This window comes from Thalassophryne amazonica, chromosome 15 (genome assembly GCF_902500255.1).
Source record: "Thalassophryne amazonica chromosome 15, fThaAma1.1, whole genome shotgun sequence".
NCBI lineage: Eukaryota > Metazoa > Chordata > Actinopteri > Batrachoidiformes > Batrachoididae > Thalassophryne > Thalassophryne amazonica.
The window spans coordinates 59,137,842-59,154,140 of NC_047117.1; the positions used below are offsets into that span (position 1 = coordinate 59,137,842).

Genomic DNA, 16,299 nt, shown 5'->3' on the forward strand with positions numbered 1-16,299 from the left:
TCATGATATATGTTGTTGTGTGCACTTTTCTGGTCTTTGTCTATTTGCTTGCATACACACACGCACACACACCTATGTATATTAACATATACATATACATACTGTATGTTGTCATGTGTGTCTTTAGGTTTTGAATTGTCAATACGTTTCACTATGTTTTTGAGTTTCTCTGTGCATTTGTAGTTTTGTGACCTTTTCATCTTGTCTTGTGTGTTGTGTTGCTGCTGCACCTCATTATAGTCATCACACCTGCCTCCATTTAGCTTGACTGACCTCAGAGTATTTCAGTTCCTGTCTTCCAGTCGCTCCCTGCCATGTTCTAATGTTATGTTGCTGGTATTTTGTGGCGGTCGTGTTCTGCTGGATTTCAGACTTTGAATATTGGAAATGATTTGTGTTCCTTTTCTGTTCAACTCGTTTCATCTTGTTTAATGTTTCAACCTGTTCCAGTGTGCTCATGTTTGAACTTTGGAGTTTCATGTTGCAGTCACTGTGACATTAACATGAATACTGCATTCATGCTTTTTATCCAGTGGTCCAAGTAGGTTTTTGGTACCACTTAAGGGGACTAAGCAATACCTGGGCCCAGTCCCAATACCCTCCCTTTGCCCAACCCACTTCTCTGGAAGGGGACAAGTGATTTGGCAAAAGGAGGGTATTGGGATTTGGCCTTACAATCCAGCCTCAGTATACCAGGACCAACACAAAAATGTATGATATCCAACCTAGAGTGACAGGAATAGTCAGTTAGGAGGTCAATATTAAAAAAAAAACTGATTCAATCATATTAAAGGGTATACCACATTACACTGGGCAAAAAAAAAAAAAAAAATCTTGCTGAATCTAAATCTAAGCTCAGATTTCCTCTATCACATCACATTTGTTTGCAATCTGCATGCTCCCTGTTGATGGATTACGCAAAAGTTGCTCATTTACTCACAAGTTTGATGGCACTAATAGTGCACAAAAGCATCTTCAAAAGCATAGTTTTAAACCAGGTTTGTGAAATGTGATCAAAGAGCCATAATATTGTTTATCGTGCCAAAGAGGTGTGCAAGACTGCAGCTTTTGCTTCAATGCTTAATACAAGAAATATGTGTTCCTATCTCACAAAACGCTATGTGAATGCCAAAAATTAACACCAGATTTGGTTTCAGTGTCCCCAAATTACCCCAAATCTGTTGAAAAACTCCATGCAAGAAAAATTGTGTTGACCAGTGTTATTTCTTTTTTTTAACATAAAGATGCCCCAAAGGTATAGTTTAGACTATGACTCAATGTTATTGACTTATGAGGTAAAGGCACCAAAAATGGTGACAAAGATCAATTTCAGTACATGTGTCAAAAGTTAAAGTTGCTCTAATTTTTGTTTTAATGTGATGCAAATTATTGGTTGCGCTAACAGGATTTTAAGAAGGAACAGTTTGCACCATCTATTATGCTGAGTTATTATATAATGGGCGAACGCACGTCACAGAATTAGGCTATGGGCCAGCATGGTCCCATGTGACCCCCCCCCCCCCACACACACACACACACAACCCTATGAATTTGGGATCATTAGAAAGTTTAAGATGTTTAGATTACAAAAGTAACTGGTAACATTAAAACTACTGTGACTCCTTATGACATCATTGGATTATTACTCTGGCATTAACCACCCTATTACGGAATACAAACTGTCAAAGAATGACTGTGAGAAGCAGAAGAGGCCACACAATGAAGTAGGTCAAGAGTTTGTCATTACAACCTTCAACACTGGAATTTGTATGAAGGCATACCCTCTGATATGCAACAAGCCTGAAAGATACAAGAAGCACATTGTACTTATTGGTACGTTCCACCTGGATTGTACATATATGATGTCAGACACTTGTGAAATGGCCAATATATGTCCCATTTTGAATAATGTTTGCACAAAATGAAAGCTGGAAAGTCACACTTTCGAATGATATATACATTTTGGGCCGTCTAAAAGTGCTCGTATTTTATAGGGAACCCCAGTGTTTTTACTGTTACTAGTTATTTTTGTAATCTAGACATCCTAAGCTTTCTAATGATACCATATTTTTAGAAATGGGGGGTGGGGGTGGTGCATGCAGGACCATGCTGGCTTTAAATCCAATAGTGGTTGACCATTGGATTTGGAAACCATACATTCAACACAGTCAAAACTAATCTATAATGTCCGCCAAAGGCATAATAAATTCATTGGCATTTATTTATTTGTCTGTCTGTCTCTTAGCAAGATTTCAAAACTACTACACGGATTTTGACAAAATTTTCACCACAGATACATTTTAGGCTATGGAAGACTCCATTTCATTTTGCAGGTGATCCAGATCCGCATCCAGATTCTGGATTGAGATTTCACTTTTTATACAGGCTTTGAAGGATTATATCAAAACTACTTAATGGATTCTGAGCAAATTTGTACCGCAGATACATATTAGGGCATGGAAGACTCCACTGAATTTTGGAGGTGATCTGGATCTGCATTGACGGACGTCAGAAACCTGTGATTGCTCTTGTTATTATTATTATTATTATTATTATTATTATTATTATTATTAGCCTGACCAATAATTTGCATCACTTTTTATCAAAATTGGAGTAACTTTAACTTTTGTCTCCTGCACAAATAGAAACTGACCATTATTGTTGTTGTGACCCTGTAACTCTATAACATTCAGTCACAGATAGTACAGACTATACATTTTTGGAAGTTTGTTTGATCAGACAAATAATGTGGTCTACTTTTCAAAATGATCGCGGGTACAAGCGGCCGAAATGGGCTTCCTCAGTAGGGTGGCTGGTGTCTCCCTTAGAGATATGGTGAGAAGTTCGGTCATCCGTGGGGAGCACGGAGTAGAGTCGTTGCTCCTTCTCGTTGAAAGGAGCCAGCTGAGGTGGGCTTACCAGCATCTGGTAAGGATGCCTCCTGGGTGCCTCCCGAGGGAGGTGTTCCAGGCATGTCCATCTGGGAGGAGACCCTGGGAAGACCCAGGACTAGGTGGAGAGATTATATCTCCACACTGGCCTGGGAACGCCTCGGGATCCCCCAGTCAGAGGTGGCCAGTGTGGCACCAGAAAGGGAAGTCTGGGGTCCCCTGCTGGAGCTGTTGCCCCCGTGACCCGAACCCAGAAAAGAAGGTTGAAGATGAGTGATGAATGACTTTTCAAAATGGCTAAAGCATTTTTTTTTTTTATGTTGACCCTTTTGTAACCCAGCATTGACCTCTAGCTGGCCATAGCTGCCACTTTGAGTAGGTTATAATACATTTTTGTGTAGGCTGTGGTGCACTGAGGCTGGATTGTAAGTGTTGTTTAGTACTATTGAGTGGTACCTATTACTAGGTCAAAATACGCCTTGGGGTCATAGAGTAAAAGGGCCCCTGTATCCTGAGAGAGAGAGAGAGAGAGAGAGAGAGAGAGAGAGAGAGAGAGAGAGAGAGAGAGAGAGAGAGAGAGGTGTGTGTCAGGGGCCCAATAAAAGGTGACACAAAGGAAGGGAGGAAACAGGTTGGTCCGGTCTACCTGTATGGAGGAGTCTGGGCGGTGACACACCTGCTAACCTGTCTGGGTGGAGTTGCTGGTGTTAAACGCCTGTGCCCGTGTGTCTGCTTAGACTTTGAGAGGAGACACTGAGTGAGGAACACAAAGGAGTACAAGGGAGAGAGTTTGTGGGATTCCTGCTAGACCTCTCCCCCCACAACCCCCAGGATGCTTAAGAAAACGAACAAGCCTTCGGCCAAGACCAGCAAGTGAGTGTGACAGTTCCTGGCCCTGAGGAGTGGATGTATGTTTGGATGAATGTATGGTGATACTTTACCTCGCTGTGTTTTCTTCTTCCCAAGCTTGTCGTGTTTTGTGTGTGTGTTGTTGTCCTCCTTCTGTCCCTCTGGTCTGGTGGATGGGATTTGAAGCTTCCTGATGTGATTAGTTGTTCAGAGTTGTTGCAGATGCTGTAGGATGCTTCTTTCATGTTGGAACTGTTAGAAATAGCACATGACTGCTGATAGATGGGTGCAAAAAAAAAAAACAAAAAAAAAAACAACCAAAACAAAAAAAAAAAAAAACAGGCTGTTGTTTCAAAATGAAAACTGAGTTAAAGAATACATTTTCCAAACATGACTGTGTGGAAGATTTAACAAAAATCAGATGGTAGTGACCATGTCTAATGATTAGTGAGTGAGCATCACCGGAGGATCTTTGGCTGCCCTCCTAAAGCTTACCTTGATTAATAAATGTTCATTGTGCTGGTACTGTGGGTGGGTGATGGTCCATACCAGCCAGGTTGTGTCAGCAATAACACAAAAATACTAAATGCTGTCATCTGGTACATCTGGTGAACTTTAATCCACCACATCACACAAAAAAGCAGCTTTGTATATCCTATGTAATATCCCTTTGGCTTTGCCTTCATGTGACCCAACAAGTAGAAACGTGATGTCTGCTACATGGCCAAATAAAGGACAAAATATAAAACAGAGCCTTTCAGACCCAAGAAACACCTATGTTTTGAGCCACAATTCCAGAAATTATCTAAAAAGGAACATGTGCTGTGCTGCCACCTGCTGAACACTGACACCTACTGGGTGGTTCGGGAATGTGTTTCCAAATATCAAATCATGAATTTTGTATTTAACCCTCACCAAGGTCCAAACAAACCCCAGAGATACATTTATTGATATATTTTCCAAACCATTACGCTTATTCAGCTGATATTTTATGGAATTTTCACTATAGAGTTATCTTCAATTGCAGTTATTTATTCAGTTTGATTAATTATTGTGGACCCCATAATATATTCCTCTTAAGTTTGATATAATTGTATCTGGTTGGACTCCCTAGAAAACATTTGTACGTAGTGTCAATTTTTCATTGCTAAAACTGCCAGAGCAGTTTTTATTCAGGTTATTTGCACCAGAGCAATTGCAGAGAGAAAGTACAGAATTTTTGTATCAAAAAGTCTTCTTCAAAAAAAGAGAGAGGAAAAAAAAAGTCAAAAATCCATCAGAATGAAATGTGGTTTATTAGCCATATACTTGAACACCATATAGACATTATCTAGTTATGTTACAGATAACAGCAAGAATGCCATAAATAAAAACTATGTTAAATGTATTAAATATCAAGAAGTTCTGGTGGGGTCTGCAGGGACTCCAGGTGTGCAGATTAGTAAGTTTCACGACGTGTCAGCACAGGGTCTGTATGTGCACCATTATTTCCTGTTTGTGATTGAGAAAAATGGCTCACAGACACAAAGGTGATGCATTGTTAAAGAAAATAAATGAATGAAACATAAAATGAATTTTCCTCAAACCAATCTGCCTCTGTGTTGTTTGAAATGGAACGGAGCTGCTGCTTGTCACACCTTCTCCCCCTTCAGAATTTACATATTTTCTCACACATATAGACTTCTGCTACATATGTCACAGCGATGGCAAATGAGCCATTTCAGGCCTATTGGGGTGTTACCTCACCTGCAGTCATAGAATTGGGGTATTTGAAAGAAATCTAACATGAAATTCCAACCACATGCCGCTGTAAAAGGAAGAAAAATGTCAATGATGTTGCACAATATGAACCCTTTAAATGTTGGAACGTCCCTGAACTGTTTGTATGTGAAACACAGAGCAGAGTGAGGCAGAGTGGAGACCGTTTGGCTGTGCTCCGCCCTGCATTCAAATCTGTATTATTCGCCAAATGCAATGCGTAATTCCTCTTGAAACAATTTGTAATTTCATGTTATTTCATAAGGAGTCAGCAAATGCTAAACCAGGCGCGGTTTAGTGGTTATTAACTGAGCATGACCTTTATGACCCCGTGCTTTCATGATTTGCATTCAAAGGCAGGCGGTGACCATTGTGTGCTCGCCGCCGTCCTGACCGCACACCCTAATTGCTGCTGAGGTGTGACGAGAGCCGGACTCTTCTGCTCAGCTGGTTCCCTTCGGTTTCATGGGCGTCGGCTCATTTATGACGTCTTAAAAACTCTCCTCCACCAATTAAATCCATTAAGATTTATTCACACAATGATGTCGAGGTCTTTTTCAAAGCGGATATTCTGAGTCATTGCAGCTGTAGCAACAGAGGTGTGTGTCTGTGTGTGTGTGTGAGGTGGCACCGTGCACACTGAGGATCATGCACGCTGCCACCTTGTTCTGTGTCTGGCCCATGAAAGGCACAGTGGCGTCTGTTTCCTTAAAGTGAAGTTTTGAGGCTGATCACTCACTTTTAACTATTATTTTTGAAGCCGGAAACCGTTTCCAAGAGCAACACCAAACTTAATAACACACCTCAGCCAGTTTCAACCCATTTTATCTTGGACATTTTATGTCACCTGTTATTTTGGGGCTCATTTTTGAATGTGCTGGTGCTGTGTGTTATTTGATGCTGTTGGTGTTTGTAGAACAGGTTTTGTCATCTTAATGCTGCCTGCAAAAAAAAAAAAAGCAGACAAACCCTCCTAAATTATGTAGTTCACCTGGTTGTCCCACTTAAGAGTAAACCAACTGGTTAATTATGCCGTCCAACCACAGTGGAAAGTAACTAAGTACTGTTAAAGTACTGTACCCAAGTACAAATGTGAGGTACTTGTACTTTACTATTTTTGTTTATATATTTTAACTCTACGACATTTATCTGACAGTTTGCTAGTTACTTTTTTAGATTATTATATAATCAGAAAATACATCATTACTATTTTAAGGTAGCTTTTAGGGCCACAGGGAGACAAGCTACCCTGCAGTTTGTATGATATTAAATATATATATAACACATTAAAATCAGGTCCATATTTACAAGCCGTATTATTAAAGTGATGAACACATTAATGCCTCAGTAATTAAATTCAGTAATACAATATATTTTATTTTGAAATGAGCCACTCTGTATATTTTGAACTTTTTTGTATTATAAGCAGAATTTCATACTAATATTTTTGAAAGTGAATAACGTTTCAGTGCAGATCTTTGAGTTGTAACAGATTATTTCTGTGGTATTAATGCATTTAATTAAGTAAAATATCAGAGTACCTTTCTCCCTGCTGCCCTCTGAGATTATGGACACCGTGTTCATAAATCACAAACAAAACAAAACAAACAAAACAAAAAAATAAAACAATTAAAATTAATAACAGATTTAATTAATTCATTTGAATGAATAGTTACAATTTAGAGGGCATTATTATTTTAACACTTCATTTAACAACTTGAGTTTTAAAGAGGTTATGTTTATACCTTTTTAGTAAGTTAATATCGTGTCCTAAGAACAGATACTGAAGTTTATAGGAAAAAACAAAGGAAAAAAAAAACAGACAATGCATCCTTTAAACAATCAGGTCAATATGGATCTCTGTGACATATGTGACACTAGTATGAAATGAGCCTGTTCATATCTAAATTTTGGTCACTGTAGGACAACTTCTCAACACAAACAGAATTGTGTAACTTCTTTTAAACTTTTCTGAACAGAATAGATTTAATATTGATGTTGCCTAATTGGAGACACAATTACCATATTTTTTTTACTAGTTTGGGAGGTCCTGTAACTTCTCCAGTGATTTATATAACAAAATGGCACACGTGTTATTCATGGTAATAATTTTAATGCCTAATACAGTGCGTCTGGAAAGTATTCACAGCGCTTTACTTTCCCAAATTTTATTATGTTACAGTGTTATTCCAAAATGGAGGAAATTATTTTTTCCCCCTCAAACTTCTACACACTACGCCATAATGACCATTTGAAAAAAGGTTTTGTTTTTTTAGATTTTTGCAAACAAACAGCAAAATAAATAAATAAATAAATAAATAAATAAATAAATAAATAAATAAAAATAAGAAATTACATGTGCATAAATATTCATAGCCTTTGCCATGAAGCTCAAAATTGAACTCAGGTGCATCCTGTTTCCACTGATCGTCATCATTGTTGATATGTTTCTACAGCTTAACTGGTGTCCACCTGGGGTACATTCAGTTGATTGGACATGATTTGGAAAGGCACACAATTGTCTACATATAAGGTCCCACAGTTGACAGTAGATGTCAGAGCACAAACCAAGCATGAAGTCAAACGAATTGTCTGTAGACCTCTGAGACAGGATTGTCTCGAGGCACAAATCTGGGGAAGGGTACAGAAACATTTCTGCTGCTTTCAAGGTCCCAATGAGCACAGTGACCTCCATCATCTGTAAATGGAAGAAGTTTGGATCCACCAGAACTCTTCCTAGAGCTGGCCGCCTGTCTAAACTGAGCGATTGGGGGAGAATGGAATTAGTCAGGGAGGTGGCCAAGAACCCAATGTTCACTTTGTCAGCGCTCCAGCATTCCTCTGTGAAGAGAGGAGAACCATCTAGAAGGACAACCATCTCTGCAGCAATCCACCAATCAGGCCTGTATGGTAGAGTGGACAGACAGAAGCCACTCCTTAGTGAAAGGCACATGAGCCCACCTGGAGTTTGCCAAAAGGCACCTGAAGGACTCTCAGACCATGAGTAACAAAATCCTCTGGTCTGATGAGACAAAGATTAAACTCTTTGGCGTGAATGCCCGGTGTCATGTCTGGAGGAAACCAGGCACTGTCCCTACAGTGAAGCATGGTGGTGGCAGCATCATGCTGTGGCTATGTTTTTGAGTTGCAGAAACTATGAGATTAGTCAGGATTGAGGGAAAGATGAATGCAGCAATGTACAGAGACTTCCTGGATGAAAACCTGCTCCAGAGCGCTCTTGACCTCAAATTATGGAGATGGTTCATCTTTCAGCAGGACAATGATCCTAAACACACAGCCAAGATATCAAAGGAGTGGCTTCAGGACAACTCTGTGAATGTCCTTGAGTGGCCCAGCCAGAGTCCAGACCTGAATCCGACTGAAAATCTCTGGAGAGATCTGAAAATGTCTGTGCACCGATGCTCCCCATCCAACCTGATGGAGCTTGAGAGGTGCTGTAAAGAGGAATGGACAAAACTAACAAAAGATAGGTGCACCAAGCTTGTGGCATTATATTCAAGAAGACCTGAGGCTGTAATTGCTGCCAAAGGTGCATCAACAAAGTATTGAGCAAAGGGTGTGAATACTTACGTATATGCGTTTTCTTAATTTTTAATTTAAATTAATTTGCAAAAAAAAAAAAAAAAAAACCTTTTTCATGTTTTCAAAATGGGGTGTTGTCAGTAGAATTTTGAAGAAGAAAAATAAATTGTATCCATTTTGGAAAAAGGCTGTAGCATAACAAAATGTGGAAACGTGAAGCGCCGTGAATACTTTATGGATGCACGGTAAATAATACCTGTTGTGGCACACAGTAGAGCTCACACCTCTGCCAAAGCACAAAGTTGATGGTTTACCACTCGATCCTGTGTGTGTTTTGCATCTTAACCTCTTGGGTCCCATGTGCACCATTCATACTTAACATTACTCATCTACCAGGATCCAGAAAAATCAGTCCACAAGGTTACGGGTTAATGTGACAATTCATCAAACCAAGAAACAAGTTACCTGGTGATATGGTACTATGTGGTCCCTAAGATAAGATGGGACCTGATTATTCAAAACCTTATAAGTAAGAAGAAGAATTTTAAATTCTATTCTAGAATTAACAGGAAGCCAATGAAGAGAGGCCAATATGGGTGAGATATGCTCTCTCCTTCTAGTCCCCGTCAGTACTCTAGCTGCAGCATTTTGAATTAACTGAAGACTTTTCAGGGAACTTGTAGGACAACCTGATAATAATGACATGTCAGCATGTACAACTTTGGTATTTTGCCAACATTTTTGGTTTTGTGTTGCACAACAGTATTTCAAAAGTTTGCATTCACGAATGATGTGATTTATGTGCAATGTCTCTCTCTCTCTTTCTCTCTCTCTCATACAGTCCGAGTCAGCATTATTAGTAGTATTCATGATTTTCAGAGACAGATTTAAAATACATTTAGAAATAAATGCATATTAACCAGTTTTGTATCAGGTCACGTCTGAGTGCAAAACCTACAAAAAATTCTGCAAATTATGATTGACTTTTCCTTTAACTCATCCAGTGACAAATTATTGCTGCACTGCAGTGTTTCATTACATGTAACGTTGAACCGGCTGAAGAAGAAATCATGTAAAACAAATCATGGTCAGCATGCAGTTTAAGTTTATCACAGTTTTATTAATCCCCTTCTTTAAGAAAAAAGACCACACAGTGCTACAAACTGTTCTCTAATTTACTTTCACATGGATTTCATTTGTTCAATTTCAATTTCATTTATTTTCGATTTATTTAGTTTATATAGCGCCAAATCACAACAAAGTTGCCTCAAGGTGCTTCACAGAAGTAAGGTCTAACCTTATCAACCCCTAGAGCAAACAAACAGGTGACAGTGGTAAGGAAATCTCCCTCTGATGATATTGAGGAAGAAACCTCAAGCAGACCAGACTCAGAGGGGTGACCCACTGCTCAGGCCATTCTACCAAAAAAGTTTACAATCAGAACACAACACAACAAGGCTGTTGCTGAGGCTTGTTTTGGGTGTTTGAAGTATTGGTTTACATTGTGGTTTTGGTACACTGTAGTGCTGACAGATGACATGGTTAGCGTTTAAGGAATGCATCAGGTGTGGTGTGAATGGGGGGATTAGCTGAAGCTCCAGGTAATTTGTATTGCAATAATTTAGCTTTGGCGTTTTATCCCGACTAAAACCCTGAAAAAAAAGAACTGAAATCTGAATAAGTTGAAGTGTAAAAACGGAGGTTCCCAAAAAGGTTTTGCAAATCAAATGTAATCAAATTAAATGAACAAATGAAATCAGATTGTAGTTTCCAATTGACATAAAGTTAATTTACAGTACAAACGATATTAAACTGTTACCAAATATGAAAGTAAAAACACACATGAAAATAATTTTAATAATCTAATGAATGTATTTATTCTGGATCTGGATCTTCTCAGGGTCAGGTTTGTTGCCTTCCAGTGACGTGTCAATTTCGCTTATTGGATTAGTGTAAAAACTCTAACAAGGAAACTATGTTTGATTTTAGTATTCACAAACATTTTTGACAGTGAAATTTTTATAAAAATAAACACACACACACACACACACACAATGAGAGCAGAACATAAAATATCTCATCAAGAAGAAATAAATCTATAAAACTAAACAGCTTTGGACACATTGGGCACACTGAGACAACTGGGACACTGGGACAACACTGACCATAAGACAGGAGACAAAACCAGGTTTTTTTTTAACATTAATTAATTTTATATATATATATATATATATATATATATATATATATGAGCTGGGCAATGGTTAAAAATTTTAATCGCATGATTTCCATGATTAATCACGATTAATATATTACATTATCGCGACTGTTATATGTAAAATCCAAAAATGAATTCAAAAGTAGTGTACAGCACAATTTTATTTTAAATGTTCTGCCATATGAACAAAAGGGCCATAAGGTTTGTTCTGCAAACACTTAACAACAGTATTTTGTTTATACAGTTGTTTATACAATAGTTTGTTTATACAATAAAAATAAATTATGGTTACCCAGTGATGTCCAGTAGTCCAGAGTGAGAGCAACAGCGGGTGCATGTTGTAAAGTTGTGGCTTTTGCAGTTGTCTCCTTTATGGCGCATCATGAAGGAATCTCATATGTGCTGTCATTTGTTGAGATTCTCAGAATGTCTCTCAGACCGACGTCCTCCACAACACTAATCGGCCTGCAGTCTGTAGCAATCCATTCCGTTGTCACACTTGGGAGCCTCTCTTGCCTTTGTTTATCTATTGTTCTCCCACGCGTTGCATCTAAAGTAGTCTGCCGAAGCCTCACGCTGCAGTGTGTTTCGTTGAATGATTTGCTGGTATCAGCTGTGTGTGCTGCATTTAGGTGACATTTAAGACTTGAAGTACTCCGCTGATAAGAAAATGCAGCTTTGCAGTGGCTGCAAAAAAATTGTCGGCGTCAATTAATTAATGCATTAATGCGATAATAACGTGTTAATTTGCCCAGCCCTAATATATATATATATATATATATATATATATATATATATATATATGATTTATAGTAGTGCTTGTGGATGAAGCAGTGACCTTTTGACCTCTGCTCTTTGCCCTCCAGGGCCTCGACCAACGACCTGGCCTTGCTGATAGCCCAGATGCAATCCAATGCTGATAAGGTGGAGAAAAACATCCTCCACTCAGAGGCCTTATTGGCTGAGGTGAGAATGCGATGCAACTACGCACACACAAGCACATCTTCAACGGCTGAGAGAAACACACGTTGAACAGCTGTCTCTCTCTAATAATGTGCATGTTGATTACGTCCACCAGGATGCAGAAAATGACAAGAAAGACCTGCCTTGCCAGCATCAGCAGGAGTTATGCGACGAGCTGGGCAAGGCTGAGGCCCTGCTGCAAGACCTCTTCCTGGACCTCGACAAAGTCAAGAAGCAAAAGCACCCCCAAGCCCAGGAGATAGAGCATGAGTGAGTCGTCATCGCAAAACTCCTATACAGGAAAACAACTGGTGGCATGGTAGCTTAGTGGTTAGCACGAATGCCTCACAACAAGAAGGTGGTGGAATCACTTCCTGCCCTTTCTGTGTGGAGTTTGCATGTTCTCCCCATGTCTGCGTGGGGTTCCTCCTAACAATATATTCGAAATAAGAAAAGAAAAAAAAACTGAGTCTGCTCCTGACCAAGGCAGTGTCTCTGGAGTTGGTCCCCAGGTGCCAGACTGCAGCTGCCCACTGCTCCTAGTGGCTGGATTGTTTCTAGCTGTAATTAGATGGGTTACATGTAAACAACAAATTTCTTTGTGTGTACAATGACATTAAAAGACCCTTCTTCTTAATGATTGCAGCATGCTGTGAACACGTATCTCTGCCAAGGCTTTCCCAGGGTGGAGCTCCGTGGCTTCTGTAGCATTTGGTCAACATGCACATGTCTTGCAGTTCGGGCAATAAATAAATTGAAAATGTTAAAATAAGAGTGAACTACTCCATCCTGAATCTGGATAATCAGTAAATTTAACAGGTTCTTCTTTGAAAAGCACTGAAAATTTGAAACCTAGGCCCCTATCTTGACCTTCCATACTGTACAGTCTGGTGTGCCCAACACCAATTTATTTACAAGGGATATAACACTGGTCAGCATTTGTTTTTTCTTGCATGGACTTTGAGAACTGATTTGGGGTAATTTTGGGGTGCTGAATCTGAATCTGAGCTCAGATTTCCTCAATCATGTTTTTTTTTTTTTTTTTTTTTTTTTTGCAATCAGCATGTTCAGTACTGATGGAATACACAAAAATTGCTCATTCACTCGCGAGTTTGACGCCACTAATCATGCACCAAAGGAGCTTTAAAAGCATAGATTTTAAACCAGGTTCGCAAAATGTGAACAAGAGCCGTAATATCGCTTATGGCACCGAAGAGGTGTGCAAGACTGCAGCTTTTACTTCAATGCTTGATACGAGAAATATGTTTTCATATCTCAAAACCGTGATGTGATTGGCAAAAACTAACACCAGATTCAGATTCAGTGCCCCCAAATGACCCAAAATCAGTTGAAAAACTCCATGCAAGAAACATTTTGTTGACCAATCTGAATACAAATTATCATGCAGGAGGTGCCAAGGGGTTACTAAAATCACTCAAAGGTTTGTTTTAGCCACCTTCCATGTCTTCATCCATCAGATTTCTGAAGAGTGGGTTTGAAGCTCAAGTGTGTTGATTTTGGATGCTTCCATCTTGATAGTCATGACTTTGCCCAGCTAACCCATAAATGGGTAAAGGGGTGGAACCAGCATGACCATCTTGAAGTCGCCAAGACTAAAACTAACAGGCTAGATAACCTGGGATTAGGTGTTTAATTAATGTATATATATATATGTATACAGTGCTTCTTATAATGATGGCTAAAAGCTCTTCTCTTCTTGCTCTCTGATGACTCCATGCAGTGTCACACGTCTTCATGACCGTTGGCTGAAGGACTGTCAGGTCTATCGAGATATCTTTGAACAGATTGATGACGTGTCTCGGATGCCCAGAATCGAATGGGGTCCGGTTTTTGACGAGAAGAAAGTAAGTACTGTAACATTCTCAGACATCTGAATACCACAAGTGAGCTGGAATGTCATTGGACAAGAAATTCTGCCTACTCCCTTCGGCCACACGGGTATACCATTAGCCTAAGTTGTTCTTTTTATGACTTTTTGTAATTGTTCATCTGTGTGCCAAATAAATAATAATAATAAATCATTCATTCAAATCAAAATTCATTTAATTTAACTTTTTGCAGTGGATTTTACAGAGACAGCACATGTGGTGTACCTGGAAACTAGCTTTGGAAAGCTAACAAGCTAGCTGCTTTCTATCAGGTGGTTGACTGTTGATAGCCAAATGGTGTAGTTGTATAAGTAAAAAAAGCAAAACAAAAACAAACAAAACTATGAGCGAGTTTAACACATTTATGTATACAACACACAAATAGATGGCAAAAAAAAACAAAAAACAGAGACAATTAATAGCTCATGGCTGCTGTGGTCTCCATAAAGAAATGCATTTCTTTGTGTTGAGAGTGTGTATTCCATATATTATGGACATTATACAGACAGTATGTGGAAACCAGATGCAAACCCCCAGTTGGGCAGCGCAGTCTCGTTTGAGGGCGGGCGCTAAAGGGGCAAAATGTGATGCATATGACGGAATTTCTCTACTTCCGTGGACAGAAACACTGCATTTTCTCTGGGTTTTTGGGCAAATTACAAAATTACAAAGTGAAAATACAAAGAAAAAGTGACGATGTGGTGGAAAGTGGACATATGTTGCGGTTTGTTTATGACACGGAGCTCAAACGTGTCGAGGTGGTTTTGCAGGTGAGAGAACGCAGCTACTCTGGTTAGCTGTGTAGGCTAACACTTACCGACATGATGTCTCCCATTTGCCTCGTCTTCCTTTCTCCACTGGGAACCGAAAAAAAAAACTTTTTGCGACTGCTTTGGTGCAACGGCAGCGGAGGTCCCCATAAGTGGTCAAATCCCGCGATGTCACGCAGGGTCCAAATGAGACTGCGAAACTGAAATCTGTTGAAATCTGGTTTGAAATTTGGTTTATGATTGGTTTATGCGGTTGATTGTTATGGGGTGTTTTTTTTGTATTTCTGCTACTTTTGTTGCACACTTAATACTTTTTGTCCAGTTTTACAATTTCCTTCTTTTTTTGTGGAATTATGCATCTGCATGTCTCTGTTTTGTTAATGGTGTCCTTCCTGCCTGCATCCTCAGAAAAAGGTGAATGTGGAGGAGTACGGCCCCACCTTGGAAGATCTAGAGAAGCAGATTGCTGCCCACAACATTCTCCATAAAGAGATCGAGGCGTACCAGTCTCAGCTGAATGTCAGCTCTGCTGGCAGCAAGGTGAATGTTGTCTCCATTGTAGCCACACACTCGTGTTCACATTCACCAAAAGTAATGTTTCGCTTGCCCTTGTTACTCATCTTAATTAAAAAAGTTTCCTGCAACTTCTAACCCTTGATGCATTTTTTTTTAAGGAAAAGTACATAGCCCTGAAGAAGGAATATAACAACCTGCTGGTGAGTAGTGCTGTTCATAAGTAATAACTAAACATTTTTATTCAGTTTTAAACCAGAAATACACTTTACAATAATACAACCGTGAATAATTAGGAGGGGTTCCATTACTGTCCAAATTGTACAATTTTATAGTAGTTTGCTTAATGGAATTGTGCATTTCGAGAAAAAAAAAAAAAAACCCTCTCAAATATCACCAAAAAAATAAATAAATAATTACACTCACATGAGATGGTTCTAAAACTGCAATGGGACACTTTTGCCACTATGATTTACCACATGACGAAAAGAAAAGTCACATGGCATTTGAAAATGCATGACACTGCATGTGTGGACGATGTTAAGGGCCCCTTCGCACATAGTGCGAATTTGGTCGAATTGCACATGAAGTGTGCATGAAGCAGGAATTGCATGCAAAATGTGTACAATCGTAGCTGCCTCTAACACCTCATACACCTGTTGTGACAACTATTTGTGCACACCAGCGGCTGAAAGACAGAGTGTGCGCTGTGTGAGCCCATCGAACCCTCTTACGGCAGGTGTCGGCCAAATTCCAGCTGACACACACGAACATCTAACACTGCTCATTTGGCACTTAGAAATTGTGTGGCCATTCGCACTATCATCACGAAAACAGTCTGTTAAGCTGGATGTGAAATTTATCTAAGTGGCCAATGACTGTGGAGTTGCAGAAAGAAACACACA

General features: G+C 39.3%; 1 protein-coding gene across 1 annotated transcript in view; it reads left to right on the forward strand.

Moving 5' to 3' along the window:
* The first annotated feature begins 3,548 nt into the window (after window positions 1-3,548).
* Window positions 3,549-16,299, forward strand: part of evpla (envoplakin a) — a 48,978-nt gene continuing 36,227 nt past the window's right edge. Inside the window, exons 1-6 of the mRNA XM_034189336.1 lie at window positions 3,549-3,764; window positions 12,126-12,225; window positions 12,338-12,492; window positions 13,964-14,087; window positions 15,290-15,421; window positions 15,556-15,597. Coding sequence (XP_034045227.1) covers window positions 3,724-3,764; window positions 12,126-12,225; window positions 12,338-12,492; window positions 13,964-14,087; window positions 15,290-15,421; window positions 15,556-15,597 — 594 coding nt within the window. The 5' untranslated portion in view covers window positions 3,549-3,723. The remainder of the gene's footprint in view (window positions 3,765-12,125; window positions 12,226-12,337; window positions 12,493-13,963; window positions 14,088-15,289; window positions 15,422-15,555; window positions 15,598-16,299) is intronic.